The following is a 15,996-nucleotide window of genomic DNA, read 5'->3' on the forward strand; positions in this document are numbered from 1 at the left end:
ACAAAAAAGCTAAGGGATAGCACCCAGGTTCTGAGTTCAAGCCTTAGTACTGGCACAAACAAAATAAACCAGCTCAAGATTAGTGATTTACAACTTTTTCCTGTCAACCAATTTAATGAAACTATCATTCCAAGAAGTAATTCAGTCTATCAGGCAAAAAAAAGGAGAGTTCAACATACCTGGTCATGGATGAGCCCATGATAGAGAATGTTCTGCATGTCCCTGCAAAGCCGTTCCAGGCCACCATACTTAGACCAAACATTGGGGCAGTTGGCAGACACCAAACCCTCCACAGTAGTCTTCAAATTACCCAGCAACTGCCAGTGCTCCCTCCTGCAATGGTACCAATGGTTACTTAACTTCATTGTACCTGATTCTGATCACATCAAAGAAAGCCAAGAAGCCTCCTGTCCCACATTCTTTCCTTTTTCTCACTTATATATAAGACTCACTGAGAGGTAAATCTTGTAAAGAAGACTAAATTAAGCCAGCACCATTGGCTCACACATAGCTCTACATAGGAGGCTAAGATCTGAGGATCCCAGTTCAAAGCCAGCCTGGGCAGGAAAGTCCATGAGACTCTTCAATAAACCACCAGAAAACTGCAAGTGGTGCTGTGGCTCAAGTGGTAGAGCACTAGCTTTGAGCTGAAGAGCTGAGGGATTGGGCCCAGCCCCATGACTGACATTAAAAAAAAAAAAAAGACTCCTTCTTATTCATTATATTTCTAAGTACTAACTACAGTGCAGCACACACATATATTCACATATAAATATTATATATTATATAGACTAGAGACACAAATTATTTTAAAGGGGCTGGGAAGGGGGCTCAGTGGTAGAGCGCTTGCCTTGCATGCCTGAGGCCCTGGGTTCGATTCCTCAGCACCACATAAGCAAAAAGAAAAAAGCCGGAAGAGGCGCTGTGGCTCAAGTGGTAGAACGCTAGCCTTGAGCTGAAGAGCTGAGGGACAGCGCAGGCCCAGAGTTCAGGCCCCATGACCGGACCCCCAAAAAAATAGTAAAAAAAAAATATTTTAAAGTAAAATTAAGACAAAAATGTTAAGTTTTGCATTGAATCACCTTGGAACATGCCTCCAATCCAGCCACATCCCAGCTCATTTTGCTAGATTATTTGGTGTACTTTAGAGTAAAAGTGTGACTATTGTTTACAATGTTCTTAAATTCTCTGCATTTTATTAACATAGCTTCTTATTAAAAAAAAAAAAACAAACCTTAAATTGACTGTAATTGAATGAAAGTGCTGGATGTGGTGAATCAAAGCTGGTAAGGAAAACATGAGATAATGATGTGTCAAACTCTGTCTCTTAGCTGGGCACCTGGTGGCTGGCCTCTGTAATCCTAGCTACTCAGGAGGCTGAGATTTGAGGTGGTTCAAAGCCAGCCTGGACAGGAAGTCCATGACACACTTTTTTTTTTTTTTAATCGGTCATGGGCCCTGAACTCTGGGCCTGGGTTCTGTCCTTCAGCTCTTGAGCTTAAGGCTAGAGCTCTTCCACTTAAGCCACAGCACCACTTCTGGCTTTTTTCTGCTTATGTGGTGCTGAGGAATCGAACCCAGGGCCTCATGCATGCGAGGCAAGCATTCTACCACTGAGGCAACTTCCCAACCCCATGGCACACTTTTATTTTTGTCAGTCATGCATCTTCAACTCTGGGCCTGGGCGCTGTCCCTCAGCTTTTCTGCTCAAGGCCAGTGCTCTACCGCTTGAGCCACAGCGCCACTTCCGGTTTTCCAGTGGTTTTATTGGAGATAAGAGTCTCATGGACTTTAATGCCCGGGCTGGCTTTGAACCGCAATCCTCAGATCTCAGCCTCCTGAGTAGATAGGATTACAGGCGTGAACCACCAGCTCCCAGCACTTTTTCTTCTTATTTGCAGTTCCAAGGTTTGACTTCAAGGCTCTTGTTTGCTAGGCAGGTGCTCTACCTCTTGAGCCACATCTCTTTATTAGAATATTACTCTTTCTTCTTTTCAAGGATAGTCATAGGAAGTAGCAATGATTTCTTCAGAGATTTTTCACCATAACTACTTTATCACATGTAAATATAAATACCTATGGATGTGGGAGGATCTTAAATTAGAATCCTTTCTATCAGTACCAAAACTAATCTCTTAATATTTTCTAAACTATTTAGGAGAGTGAATGCTTTTTAAAGGTAGACAGTACCAAAACTAATCTCTTATATTTTCTAAACTATTTAGGAAAGTGAATGCTTTTTTATTAGACAAATAAAATCTACAAGCAAACTTCATGATGGACATGGTAAAGGACCATCATCTGAAAATGGGAGAACCAGGTGAGGTCCCTCACTCATGCTGGTCTATTTGCTCTGGTCTTCTTGTCTTGTGAACGAGAATTTATTCAGAGACATCAAGTTTTCTGAATTTTATGCCATTAAACATTTGAAGCACCAGATTTCTCTTGTTCTGTAACCACAACAAGATTTCTCTAGTTACAGAACAAGAGATAACTAAAGTTAGTTATCCAGACATAACTAAAGTTATCTAAAGTGACTAGGTAGTCACTAAAAATGCTATTATTGTTACATTGTGAAAAGTGCCACCCTAGAGGCCAAGTGAATACCAACTTTTGCTCAGTGACTGTATTCTCTATGCTTTCTCAGGGCTAACTTCCAGTCTCCTCTGACTGACATAATTTTCACATTCCACTAGGCTATAATCAAGTAATACAGGCCTGACAACAAGTCTGTCTCAACAGGTGACTACATATCTGTGTTCTGAGTCATTCTGTATTAATCTCACAACATTAACTGTCAAAGAACATAATGACAAATTGCAAAAGCAGACATTAAGCCCTATCATCATAGGTCTTTGCGTCTAAAATTATATAAGGAGCAGTGAAATCCTAGACACAGAGCATTTAAATATACTAATAATTTCCTCCAAACAAAGCTAAAGAACTTCCTTTCCCCACTATAAAGTATCACTGAGAAAGATGACAAAGCTACAAAAACATGTGGCTCTTATTCTATAGCAAATAGTCTGTATTTGGCATATGTACATCTCTGCCTGAATCCTTTTCATCAACTCACATGAAAGCCAATCCCAGAATAAAGTCCCTTCTATTTTCTTCTAGGGGCATTTTGACCATATTTCTCCTTTAAAGAAGAACAGAAACTGCTTACGTGACTCAAGGGTATGTGGGGGAAAGTGTTCCTAAATGCCAGGCCTGTCCTAACCTTGCCAAATAGATAAGAAGTGACATTCAAAATGAAAGCAAAGTTAAGTTACAAATGTCCTGATCAATTTAAAAGTACGCTTACAATTCCATTATAAAAATACTGTGAAGATATATTTACCTTCAGTAATAAGAGGGGAATACAAGGAGAATATTGTTTACCCCTTCTCTGAGGCTAAAGAATCAGATCTGAACAAAGTTAGCAAACAAGAAACTAGTATGCACCATAAAGGATTTTTTTTTTTTTTTAATCCAAGTGTCAGGGGCTTCTTATGACAAAAGACGATATGTGATCAGGCAAGGCTCTGGGGCTTTCAATGACAGAAGGGACTTCCTAGAAAGACTTCTCCCAGCTGGGTGCCAATGGCTCACACCTATAATCCTAGTTACTCAGGAAGCTAGATCTGAGGATCGTGGTTCAAAGCCAGCCCAGGCAGGAAAGTCCATGAGACTTATCTCCAATTAGCCACCAGAGCTCAAGTGGTACAGCACTAGCCTTGAGCTGAAGAGCTGAGGGACAGTGCCCAGGTCCAGAGTTCAGGCCCCACGACCAGACCCAAAAAAAAAAAACAATTAGCCACCATAAAACCAGAAGTGATGCTATGGCTCAGTGGTAGAGCACTGGCCTTGAGCTGAAGAGCTGAGGGACAGTGCGTAGGCCCAGAGTTCAAGCCCCAACCACCACCACCAATAACAACAACAAAAAAAGACTTCTCCCGCCTCAAAATAGAGAAAAACATAATTAAAACTAATTATTGGTAATACTAAGGTAGCAAGAGACTCCTACACTTAATATATGTTTAATATTTCTCTCTGGTTATATATTTTTTGCTTTAATTATACAGTATTTAACTTTGGACTATGTAGTTAAATATATATGCTACTTTTTAAATAAGTAATGTGCATATAGGAAAAAATACTTGACTCTATTGTACAGTCTTTCAACTCTGAAGCACCCCAGGCCAGTCCATCCCTTTAATTTCTGAGAGCAGAATACCAGCAAGGAAATGAGCAATATTATAGACATACTTTGAAAAGTCATACTTAACTCAACAATTGCCTCACCAACCCTATTAAATTTGAATGATACTGAATTTATCAAATTTCAACATTTGAGTAGATTCAACAAAAGGCCAAAAATCTCTTATGCCAGAAACTCCATAGTATAGAGTTCAAATATTCCCATCATTTTGTCAATCTAAATATTAACATACTCCACTACAAACACGTCACCCTCACTACTATGGCCATATTCCTGCAGGTCTTTCCACTTAGAATGTCTTCTACCGTGTCACCTCCTTCAGGAATTCAGGTCCTGCTCTAGTTCAACTTCCTCTCAGAGGAATGTAGCATATGTTGTCAACATACCATTTGTCCTGCTAAAACCACTGCATGTGATTAGCAGTAAATATGTTGGACAGAACAGGTTACAATCATCTAGACAAGGTGGTGAAACTTGTAAAGGAAAAGATTTAAAGGAGAAAGAGAAAAGGAGAGGAAGAAGTCAAGGAGGAAGGGAAAGAGGGGAAATGAGAGGGAAAGGATGAGAAGGAGAAGAAAGAAAAAAAAGAAAAGTCCACTTAGTGGTAAAGTTGTAAGAAGCAGAAACAGCTGCGAGGAGAAAGACTACAAGAAAAGCTTAGGATTTGCTGCCGTCAGCTGATATGCCCTCTCACTCCTGGCTCCTGACTACAGCAGTTTTCCTAAATGCCTCAAAGGTCCATTTGTGCTTTCTGTATTAATATCTGAACTAGTAGCATGGACTGCCTAAATTGTGATCATCCAGCTTTGCTACCAGTTCTGTATTAACTTAGCATGACCAAGAGAAGAGGATGAGAGGGGCGAAGTGGGAAATGAAGATAAATGTAAAAAAATGAAAAGTAACTGGGGAAAGGAGAAGAGGCCCTTTTAATGGCAAGAGTACTACTGGCATCTGCCCAACTATAAGAGGCATGACCAAATTGTTAATGTTCCCTTGAGTAAATATTCATTGAACAACAGATGTGAAGAACTAAGTCAGGCAATGGGGCTATGGTGGTTAAAGAGGAGGAGCCCCATCTCTCAGAAAATTAAGAATGTAATAGGGGAAACTTGGAATGAGGAGTGCTAAAGTAGAAATGTGGAAAAGAATGCACCGGGAATGTCTTAAGGAGTGTCATTTAAAAGATGACTAGAGCGCTCTACTAGGCAACGCAGGAGCATACAGACTCAAGAATGAGAATAATAGCCGGGCACCGGTGGCTCAAGCCTGTAATCCTAGCTACTCAGGAGTCTGACATCTGAGGATCACAATTCAAAGCCAGCCCTGGCAGAAAGGGCCGAGAGACTCTTATCTCCAATAAACTACTCAGAAAACTGGAAGTGGTGCTGTGGCTCAAGAGGTAGAGTGCTCGCTTTGAGCTGAAGAGCTGAGAGACAGGACCCATGCCCAGAGTTCAAGCCCCATGACCAACAACAACAACAAAAAGAATGAAAATAATGGGAAAGATGTGACTGCCATGGTTACGTGACTGGCAGCTTCATAGGGACTAATGTACCGATAGAGTACCAGTCTAAAGGGGTTTTGACTATCTTGTCTTTTCAATGGGAAAACCACCAAACATCTTTGAGCAAAATACTACTGTAACTTGGTTTCTGAAATATTAAGTTTTTTTTTGTTTGTTTTTTTGATGGGGCCTGAACTCTGGGTGCTGTCCCTCAGCTCTTCAGCTCAAGGCTAGCGCTCTACCACTTGAGCCACAGCGCCACTTCCGGCTTTTTTCTTTTTTTGCTTATGTGGTGCTGAGGAATCGAACCCAGGGCCTCATACATGCAAGGCAAGCGCTCTACCACTGAGCCACCTTCTCAGCCCCTGAAATATTAAGTTTATAGCAGTAGAGGTTGTCTGGAATTAGAAGACTAAATCTAGATAGAAAGATTAATTAAATAATCCCCCTTGAGAGATAATGTTAGTCTGCAGTGAATACATGGTTTATGATCTTTTTTTTTTTTTTTTTTTTGGTCCGGTTGTGGGGCCTGAACTCTGGGCCTGGGCGCTGTCCCTCAGCTCTTCAAGCACAAGGCTAGTGCTCTACCAACTGAGCCACAGCGCCACTTCCAGCTTTTTTCTTTTTGCTTATGTGGTGCTGAGGAATCGAACCCAGGGCCTCAGGCATGCAAGGCAAGTGCTCTACCACTGAGCCCCCTTCCCAGCCCCATTGTTTATGATCTTTGACTTTGAGAACAGAACTCTGATTGTCCACAGGGGAACCATCTACCATTTACTCTGGTCTAGGGGGTCCAAGGTCTTACCCTATCATAGGATGCAGTATTGTGTACATTAATTTGAGCCAACTAAGCAGCACATTGCATGCCCTGATCTCAAGAACAGAGCCATAAGTTAGTCAGTCCCAGAATTTTGACTTTTGCCACAGCTTTTGAGACTGTATTCTTTCTGTTATTGTTATTGGGACTGCCAAATTTAGAGTTGCTAAGGATTTTCCTCTAGAAGAGTCTGCCTGAGAATGAAACCAACGCATCTGTAAAACAGAGCTTAGAGACAGACACAAATAACACCTAGATTTGGCCAAGCCTGAAAACCATACCATGTCCTAGTCTTTTTAGAAATATAAACCATTATATTTGGAAATGAAAAAAAAAAAGGCTCAAAATTCATAAACAGAATTCAAAGAGCTTGCTTGATATGGAAGTGGAGAAGGAAGGTACCAATTTAACTCCCAGGGTTTGGCTTGACTGATTCTGGATTACTGTACCAGAAAAACTGAGTAGCGTATGCAGCAGAATTCCAATCTCACAAGATGGCATGGCCCAAGAAAGAGTGACAGAGTGAAGCTAGAACCACTCTTTTAACTGTTCAAACAAGGAAACCCTAGGGAAAGTTATACCACCTCTAAGTACTAATGAATTTGGCTACAGGACAGCTAGCTCAATGAAAAGCCATGTAACTAACTCCTAAGGTGAAGTTGAAAACTAAGGCAGTAGCCTGGTCCCCGCAGTGCTCAAGTCTATTAGAGGAAAGAGGAAGAACAAGCTCTGCCATTGCATATAGTAACCTGTGTATCATATACCCACCGTGTTTCAAGAACACTGGAGAGAGGGTAGAAATAGACAATTCTTTGCCCTTTAGTACATACCAGGAAGTCTCATGTCTCACTCAAGTAGGTTTAACAACTTGATCAAGCTAAGCAGAGAATTCAATTGTACCTTTGTATATAGGAAATAGAGATGGAAGTATCTAATTTCACTCAGAGATTCTGGCTTGGTTGACTTGAGTGGAAAAATACTATCAACTAAGAGAAGAAAGGTGGAGAAAGGAGGGGGGTTTAGGTCTTGTTTTTTTTTTTTTTTGTTTTTTGTTTTATAATTTTTGTCCATCATGGGGCTTTGAACTCAGGGCCTGGGAGCTGTCCCTAAGCTTTTTTGCTCAAGGTTAGCGCCCTATCACTTTGCACCACAGCTTTACTTCCTTTCTGGGAGGTTAATTAGAGATAACAGTCTCACCAACTTTCCTGCTTGGGCTGCAAACCATGAACCTCAGCTCTCAGCCTTCTAAGTAGCTAGGATTACAGGTGTGAACCACCAGTGCCTGGTTTTAAAGCTCATGCAAATTTCTCTCTATCAACCACTTTCAGGAAATACAATGAAAAGTTTGTATTCTTCACATTCAAAAATGATGTCATCTGATCAGTAAGAGATTTCTAGCTGGACACAGGTGATCCTACCTATTTAGGATACCTATTTAGGAGATACAGAGAATTGCAATTCAAAACCACCACGGTAGAAAAATCCTCCAGACTCCAACTCCAAAATAACCAACAAAAAGCAAGGCTGGAGACATGGTTCAACTGGTAGAGTACCAGCTGAGCAGGCAAGCACAGCACGTGCAAGGCCCCATGTTCAAGTCCAAGTACCATACCTCATACAGAAAAAAATTTTTAAAGGCTATTTCTGAGTGGCCATAGAAAATTTATATTTGCAGAATTATTGACCCAGCCACAATGCCCCTCAATTTTCAGGCACAAATCATGCATTTACCAGTTATCTTTTTAAGCCAATGAAACCATCAGTACCATGAATCCTCATAAACAACATATTTAGTTAATCAGCCACCAGTAGAGAATAAACTTGTAACAAATATTTGAGAGACTTTATATGGGAAAACCCCACTGCTAAAATTTATTTAACTAAAGTTCTTTGGTTAAGAAGCAAGCATAGAAAGAGTAAAAGAGGGGCTGGGAAGGTGGCTCAGTGGTAGAGCGCTTGCCTTGCATGCCTGAGGCCCTGGGTTCAATTCCTCAGCACCACATAAGCAAAAAGAAAAAAGCCGGAAGTGGTGCTGTGGCTCAAGTGGTAGAACACTGGCCTTGAGCTGAAGAGCTGAGGGACAGCGCCCAGGCCCAGAGTTCAGGCCCCACAACCGGACCCAAAAGAAAAAAAAAAAAAAAGGAAGAGTAAAAGATAGGAAAAGATACCTGCAAAGAAGCTGTCCTACTGTCATTTATACTACCTTGTACATGTGTCATTATTAGTATATTGAAAGGCAGCATAGTTAATATAGTATAGATGTTAAAAAGTGCAGACTAGTGCTGGGAAGGTGGCTCAGTGGTAGAGCGCTTGCCTTGCATGTATGAGGCCCTGGGTTCGATTCCTCAGCACCACATAAGCAAAAAGAAAAAAGGCAGAAGTGGCACTGTAGCTCAAGTGGTTGAGCGCTAGCCTTGAGCTGAAGAGCTGAGGGACAGCGCCCAGGCCCAGAGTTCAGGCCCCACGACCAGACCCAAAAAAAAAAAAAAAAAAAAAAAGTGCAGACCAAGTTGCTAAATTTGTACTCACAGCCAAGTATTCACTATATGGACTTATCATGTCTCAGCTTCCTTGTCTATGAAATGCTAATTATATAGTACCTACCTCATACCACTGATAAGGCTGTTTTTTTTGTTTTTTTTTTTTGTCAGTCATGGGCTTGAACTCTGGGCTTGAACCCAGTTCAAGGCAAGTGCTCTGCCACTTGAGTCACAGCACCATTTTTGGCTTTTTCTGCTTATGTGGTGCTGAGGAATACAAACCCAGGGCCTCATTCATGTGAGGCAAGCACTCTGCCACTGAACCACTTTTCCAGCCCCTGTTAAGGCTATTTAATAAGCAAACATTTGTAAGGCTCTTAAAACAGTGCCTGGAATTGGATAAACAAGTGTCAAATAAATAAGTAACAAATGCAGCTCCAGCTAAATAGGGAAGGAAATTGACCCAGCCTGCCCACATGAGATAGTTAGAGGAAAATCACAATAATCTTGTTTAGAATTTACATGGCACCTTTTACATGAAACACTTCAAAGACATCTGGAGGAAGACTTAATAGACAAAAATATATAAGCAGAAACTGAAGCATAAAAAAGGGAAGATGTTCAGTTTCACTTGGTATATACATCATTCTAGAACTCAGGCAAGAACCCCAAAGCCTGTTAGTCCAGGCTTTCTTCAACAGGTTTTGTGCATATAAAAGTGGAGTTTCCATTAAACACTGTAGCATCTCTATCTGAACACAACATCTTAATTCTCCCCTGGGGATATTTCCACAAAGACAAACATTTTGCCTATAATCTTTGGACCTCAGCGGCTCCTGAGACCATAATTATATATGAAAAACTATTTCTAAATGTCCAGTGAAGCCTACCTTATACCACATTCCTGCTGCAACCTGTGAGGTCAGAGCAGTTAGGAGGATGGTGGTGGTGGCAGTGGTTGGGGAGGGAGGGGAGGATCCAGAGGCTCCTGCCATACTAGGTAAGTACTCTACTACGGAGCCACACCCCTCCTAAGCCCTCAGATCAGTTATTAATGAAGCAAACACTAATATGAGGAACACTTCCACAGAGTCCAATTGATCATTGAGATAATGTAGTTTTGTAAATCTTTTTTTTAATTTTTTTTGTCAGTCATTGGACTTGAACTCTGGGCTTGGGCACTGTTCCTTAGCTCTTCAGCTCAAGGCCAACACTCTAACCACTTGAGTCACAGTGCCACTTCCAGCTTTCTGGAGATAAGAGTCTCACAGATTTTCCTGCCCTGGCTGGCTTTGAACCATGATCCTCAGATCTCAGCCTCCTGAGTAGCTAGGATTACAGGCATGAGCCACCAACGCCCAGCTATAAATCTTAAATCTTCTAATTTCTCAGGCTGGGAAGGTGACTCAATGGTAGAGTGCTTGCCTTGCATGCATGAGGCCCTGGGTTCCATTCTTCAGCACCACATAAGCAGAAAAAGCCAGAAGTGGTGCTGTGGCTCAAGTGGTAGAGCACTGAAGAGCTGAGAGACAGCACCCAGGACCAGAGTTCAGGCCCCATGACAAAAAAATAATAATTTCTTGAAGATATGGGCTGACATCACTTGTACATAAGTGCAAACTTGCTTAGTTTGCAACATGGGGAAGAAGTGAAAGGCTTGAAGGTGAAAAAGGAAACGTCAAAGAGGTCCTGCCACTCTTGGCTGGGACCCAGCACTGACAATAGCACGTTCAACATTTCTATCTCATCAGCAAGCCCCCACCTCCACCAACTGTCATTGCAATGACTTGCTTTCTACCCACAGACCCTCCTCGCCTTCCTCCCCACACTCATCCCTGCGTAACATTCCTAGGCCAGTCACAACTCAAAAATCTTTGCTCCCAGAAATTCGTATATCACCTCTGGATACTGGCCTGGCTTGCTGCAGCCACAAGTTTCAACCAAGGCACCAACCTTGGGATCTATAGACGCTGGCCTGTTAAGTTCTCACTGTATCTAGCAGCCCAGACCTTTTCTCCCAGGCTCTTCCAGCCATCTCCAGTCCTGGCTTTGGGTTTCACTTCCCCTGTTCCCCTACTGGCAACGAATACTACCCACCCTCCCGCTCCATTACTAAACCCGATCCCTCTTCCTACCAACGCCCAGCCAGTCCCTCCTCTATGAAATTCTTCCCAAACAAGTCCCCGGCCGGCCGCCCCAGTAGCCTTCAGGCCAGCACCTCCAGGTATCCTCCCGAGCCATGTCAAGCCTCGCGGAGCTACAGCGCCTCCGGGAGCCCCCGACTCTCCACCCTTCCCCAGCCCACCTGCTGTCCTCAGGCAGGTGCTCCTCGCAGCCGCCAAAATCCATTCTCGCGCCCTCCTGCCGCATCCGGGACTGCGAGGCCGCCTCCCTGCTAGAGAGAGGCGTCCCGGTGCTTCGTCCCTCAAGGCACCCAGATCGTCTCCTGGTCTACCCACAGCTGGTGGGGTCGGAGGCATGCACTACACCCAGGCGCCGTCAACGTCAATGACTGGCTGTGGTTTCTACCCCCGCCACCCTCACTTCCGGCTCCAAGAACTACAACTCCCAGCAAGCTCTGCGAAGGTCCGGTCACTCCCGGCATGCATTATTCTACCCAATCTGAGGCTGCGTGAGGGCCGAACATGCAGACCTCGGTGTCGTGCGTGGCCGGCTTTGCGCGCGGTCGGGATTCCGTGATCTAACCGCGGTTAGCCGGTGCTTTCTTCTCAGGAATTGGTGCGGGTGAGGAATCGTGCACCACCTGCTATTCTGCATCTTGAGAATGTGACTTAGAGGTGAAGACTAGGACCGTTTGAATTATCTTAAGGCCACTTCGGTCCCCGGGACCGCGCACCTGTTGGTGGTGTTCTGCGACCGCAAACATTTAAATACAGAGCCACAGACTCCGAAGGACACGGGTTGCTTTGGGGTCGCAAAAGAAGAGCAGTAGGAAGGTTTCCGGGAAGACTGATGTCAGAGAAGAGTGTTTGGTGGTTCGAAAGGGAGTTTCTCTAAAGAGAGTATATAACCCCGGCTAGCTTCGAACTCGCGATCTTCCTGCCTTAGCCTGCTGAGTGCTGGAATTACAGCAGCAGTGTACAACCACGCCTGGAGTGCTTTTATTTTTCTCTTTGGTCGGTCTTAGGGCTTGAACTCTGGGCCTGGGCACTGTCTCTGCGCTCTTCAGCTCAAGGCAAGCACTCTACCACTGGAGCCACAGTGCCACTTCCAGTATTGGAGATAAGAGTCTCACGGAGTTTCCTGCCCAAGCTGGCTTTGAACCAGGATCCTCAGATCTCAGCCTCCTGAGTAGCTAGAATTACAGGTGTGAGCCACCAGCGCCTAGCCAGAATACTTTTTTTTTTTAAAGGACTAGTGAAACAGAGAAAAGGGGAAGAGAAGATGGAGAAAACAGTACAGACAGACACAAAGAAATATGCTGTTGGCTTCAAGTTGTAATCAAAGCAGGGAGACAGGAAACAATGGTGTGGGCACTTGGGTGTGGGTGCAGGCAGTCCAGGTCAGGAAGTGCTATGGTGAGGAGTTTGTATTTTATTCTAGTTTATCAGGGATATGCAGATGAAGTAATTTGAGCAAACAGGCCTGGGGGAAGTGGCAGGGTGGCTCAAGTGGTAGAATGTCAGCCTTGAGCAGAAAAGCCAAGCAAGAGCACAAGGCCCTGAGTTCAAGCCTCAGTACCTACAGGCGTGGGCATGCACACACACAAACACACACACAGGAAGCTAATTTTGGGAGAAGTGGTATGAATAGATTAATGATAAGAAAGTATAGACTGCAGAGGGATTCCTTAGGGGCATATGGGTAATACCAGTGAGTGAACTAAGCCATTTATAAGAAACAAGAGACTGCAGAAAATTTGACAGGAAAGCTCAAACCTGATTGAAGAGATGAAGGCTCCTTACCTCAGTTGTAACTAAATATTGTGAAATGTACATAGTAGCCTCTCAGATATTCTGATTTTTCAGAAGCTAGAATCTATACTTTTAAAATACAATTTTAAAAAATCTTAAATGTTGGCAATGAATTTTTTTGGTCTGAGATTGTGACTCAAACTTGGTATCGATGCTTTTGCTCATTGACTGGTGCTCCACCATGTGAACCACACCTCCAACCCCAACAATTTTTGGGGGGGGGTCCAGTCGTGGGGCCTGGTGCTGTCCCTCAGCTCTTCAGCTCAAGGCTAGCACTCTACCACTTGAGCCACACCACCACTTCCAGCTTTTTTTCTTATTGCTTATGTGGTGCTGAGGAATCGAACCCAGGGCCTCAGGCATGCAAGGCAAGCACTCTACCACTGAGCCACCTTCCCAGCCCCAACCCCAACAATTTTTTTAAATTTAAGCATTTCAGTCTTCCCCGCCTCCTCCCCCCCCCCCAAAAAAAAAAAATTCCTGTCTGTAGACTGGATGTGGTACATAGGTCTGCAAGCCCAGGTCTAAACTAGAGCAGTGGCTGAGAGGAGATTCTGATTGTAACAGTATTAATACAATCAATAACACTAATTTTGAAGAACTGAATATTGCCATGGTCTAGGGACAGATCAAGGATATCTCCATGAAAAATTCATGACTAAACTAGAGCAGTGGCTGAGAGGAGATGCTGAGTGTAACAGTATTAATACAATCAGTATTAATACAATCAACACTAATTTTGAAGAACTGAATATTGCCATGACAAGGGAGATATCAAGGATATCTCCATGAAAAATTTATGACTACTAAAAACAGTATGGCTTTTTAGAATTTTCAAACTTGAATTAAAACAAATGATATTGCAAGTTATTTCATTTATACATGTATTTTCTTCAAAGAAACTAGTAACCATGATCAATCAGCCAATTATCCCATCCCATTCTCCTGCTGTCCCTCGTCCCAGGTTGTGGCCTGACCCTAAATTGTATAAATCCATTGCTTCCCTTGTGACATAGTTTCTTTGCATCTATATTCCTAGCAAGTACAAAATATTGGTGCCTTAATTTTATTAAGCTGTGTGTATTCTTTGGGGAACTTGCCATTTGCTTTTAAGATTCTATCCTGTTCTTTGTCACTATGGTTCATCTATTTTGATTGCTGTACATTAGTCCAGTATATGAAAGCACCACATTGTATTCATGCCCTCTCACATTAATTGGCATTCGTTTCCCAATTTTGATATAACTACTTCTTTGAACAGTCTTATTCATATTTCCTTTTTTATTTATTAAGCAAGACTTACCCAGTAGTACCTGTAAAAAGTGCAATTGCTGAGCCATACGACTATTGTCTGTTCTGGCTTTTGCTTGAGTTATGGGTCTTTAAAATAACTACTTATAGCTAGACAGCAGTGGCTTGCACTTGAAATCCTAGTTACTCAGAAGATTGAGATCTAGAGGACCCAGGCTTGGAGGTAGCACAAGCAGAAAAGTCCATGAGACTCTTATCTGCAAATAACTACCAAAAGAAGATGGAAGTGGATCAGTGGCTCAAGTAGTAGAGTGCTAGCCTTGAGCACAAAAGCTCAGGGGCAGTGCCCAGGCAGGCCCTGAGTTCAAGTCCCAGGACTGGCGCGCACACACACACACACACACACACACACACTCCTAGCTACTCAGGAAGCAGGGTTCAATGCCAGCCTGGGCAGAAAAGTCCCTGTTGAGACTCTTAGCTCCAATCAACCACTCAAAACCCACATGTGGAGCTGTGGCTCAAAGTGATGGAGTGCTAGCTTTGAACAAAAAGTAGGGGACAGCACCAAGGACCTGTGTTCAAGCTCTACAACAACAAAAAGCTGAGCTTAAGGTATGGTAGAGCAAGCCGGGCGCCAGTGGCTCACGCCTGTAATCCTAGCTACTCAGGAGGCTGAGATTTGAGGATCACAGTTCAAAGCCAGCCCAGGCAGGAGAGACCGTAAGACTCCTATCTCCAATAAATCACTAGAAAACCGGAAGTGGCGCTGTGGCTCAAGTGGTAGAGCTCTCACCTTGAGCTGAAGAGCTGAGGGACAGCGCCCAGGCCCAGAGTTCAAGCCCCACAACCGCCAAAAAAAAAAAAAAAAGGTATGGTAGAGCACCAACAGAGCAAGCATAGGCCCTGAGTTCAAACAAACCCTGGTACTGGCAAAAACAGCATTAAAAACTTATTAAAATAGGTGTTCAAGGCATGGCTCAGGTGGTAGAGTGCCAGCCAATAAGCAAAAAGTTTTAGTTACCAATTCAAGTCCCAGTATTAGACAAAAAAAACTATATGAAAATGGACTCTTGGGGCTGGGAAGGTGGCTCAGTGGTAGAGTGCTTGCCTTGCATGCATGAGGCCCTGTGTTCGATTCCCCAGCACCACATAAACAAAAAGAAAAAAAGCCGGAACTGGCACTGTGGCTCAAAGTGGTAGAGTGCTAGCCTTGAGCTGAAGAGCTGAGGGAGAGTGCCCAGGCCCAGAGTTCAGGCCCCAGGACCAGACCTCAAAAAAAAAAATGGACTCTATTGAAACTCATGAGTATACATGAACCAGGATGTTGATTTATTTTTTTTTATCTGAGATCCAAATGCAAATATTGCCAAGCATGGATTGGAAATGTGGCTTAGTAGAGTGCTTGCCCTGGATTCAATTCCTCAGCAACACATAAACAGAAAAAGCCAGAAGTGGCACTGTGGCTCAAGTGGTAGAGTGCTAGCCTTAAGCAAAAATGCTCAGGGACAGTGTCCAGGCCTTGAGTTCAAGCCCTAGGACTGGCAAAAAGTATGTAAAGTATGTAGTATATATTTCAAGTATGTAAAATATATAGTATCAAGGGTACAGCAGTGTTATAGGAATGCAAAAGCCATCCTTAGCAACTGCTTATTGAATTCTCATTTTCAGTGCTAGAGACTGAATGCAGTGTCTCACACATGTTCTATCTCTGAGCTAGCTACACATATTTTCTATTTTTAATATTTATTTTTTACTTTTTAGGCAGTACTTTAGTTAATTCACGGCCTCATGCGAGGCAGACA

At 43.2% G+C, this 15,996-nt stretch overlaps 1 protein-coding gene across 9 annotated transcripts in view; it reads right to left on the reverse strand.

Moving 5' to 3' along the window:
- Rubcn (rubicon autophagy regulator) overlaps positions 1-15,996 on the reverse strand; it is a 78,720-nt gene that overhangs the window by 57,226 nt on the left and 5,498 nt on the right. For 8 of the 9 annotated variants that reach the window (XM_070029980.1, XM_070029982.1, XM_070029979.1 and 5 more), the window contains exons 1-2: positions 11,311-11,533; positions 180-333 (exon numbers count right to left, since the gene is read on the reverse strand). In XM_070029980.1, the coding sequence (XP_069886081.1) occupies positions 180-333; positions 11,311-11,375 (219 nt within the window). In that variant the 5' untranslated portion in view covers positions 11,376-11,533. Of the gene's footprint in view, positions 1-179; positions 334-11,310; positions 11,534-15,996 lie in introns of those variants that run through there. The other variant, XM_070029983.1, reaches the window with a different exon arrangement.

The sequence above is a fragment of the Dipodomys merriami genome, unplaced genomic scaffold (genome assembly GCF_024711535.1).
Source record: "Dipodomys merriami isolate MVZ:Mamm:240054 unplaced genomic scaffold, mDipMer1.0.p SCAF_2, whole genome shotgun sequence".
Classification (NCBI taxonomy): domain Eukaryota; kingdom Metazoa; phylum Chordata; class Mammalia; order Rodentia; family Heteromyidae; genus Dipodomys; species Dipodomys merriami.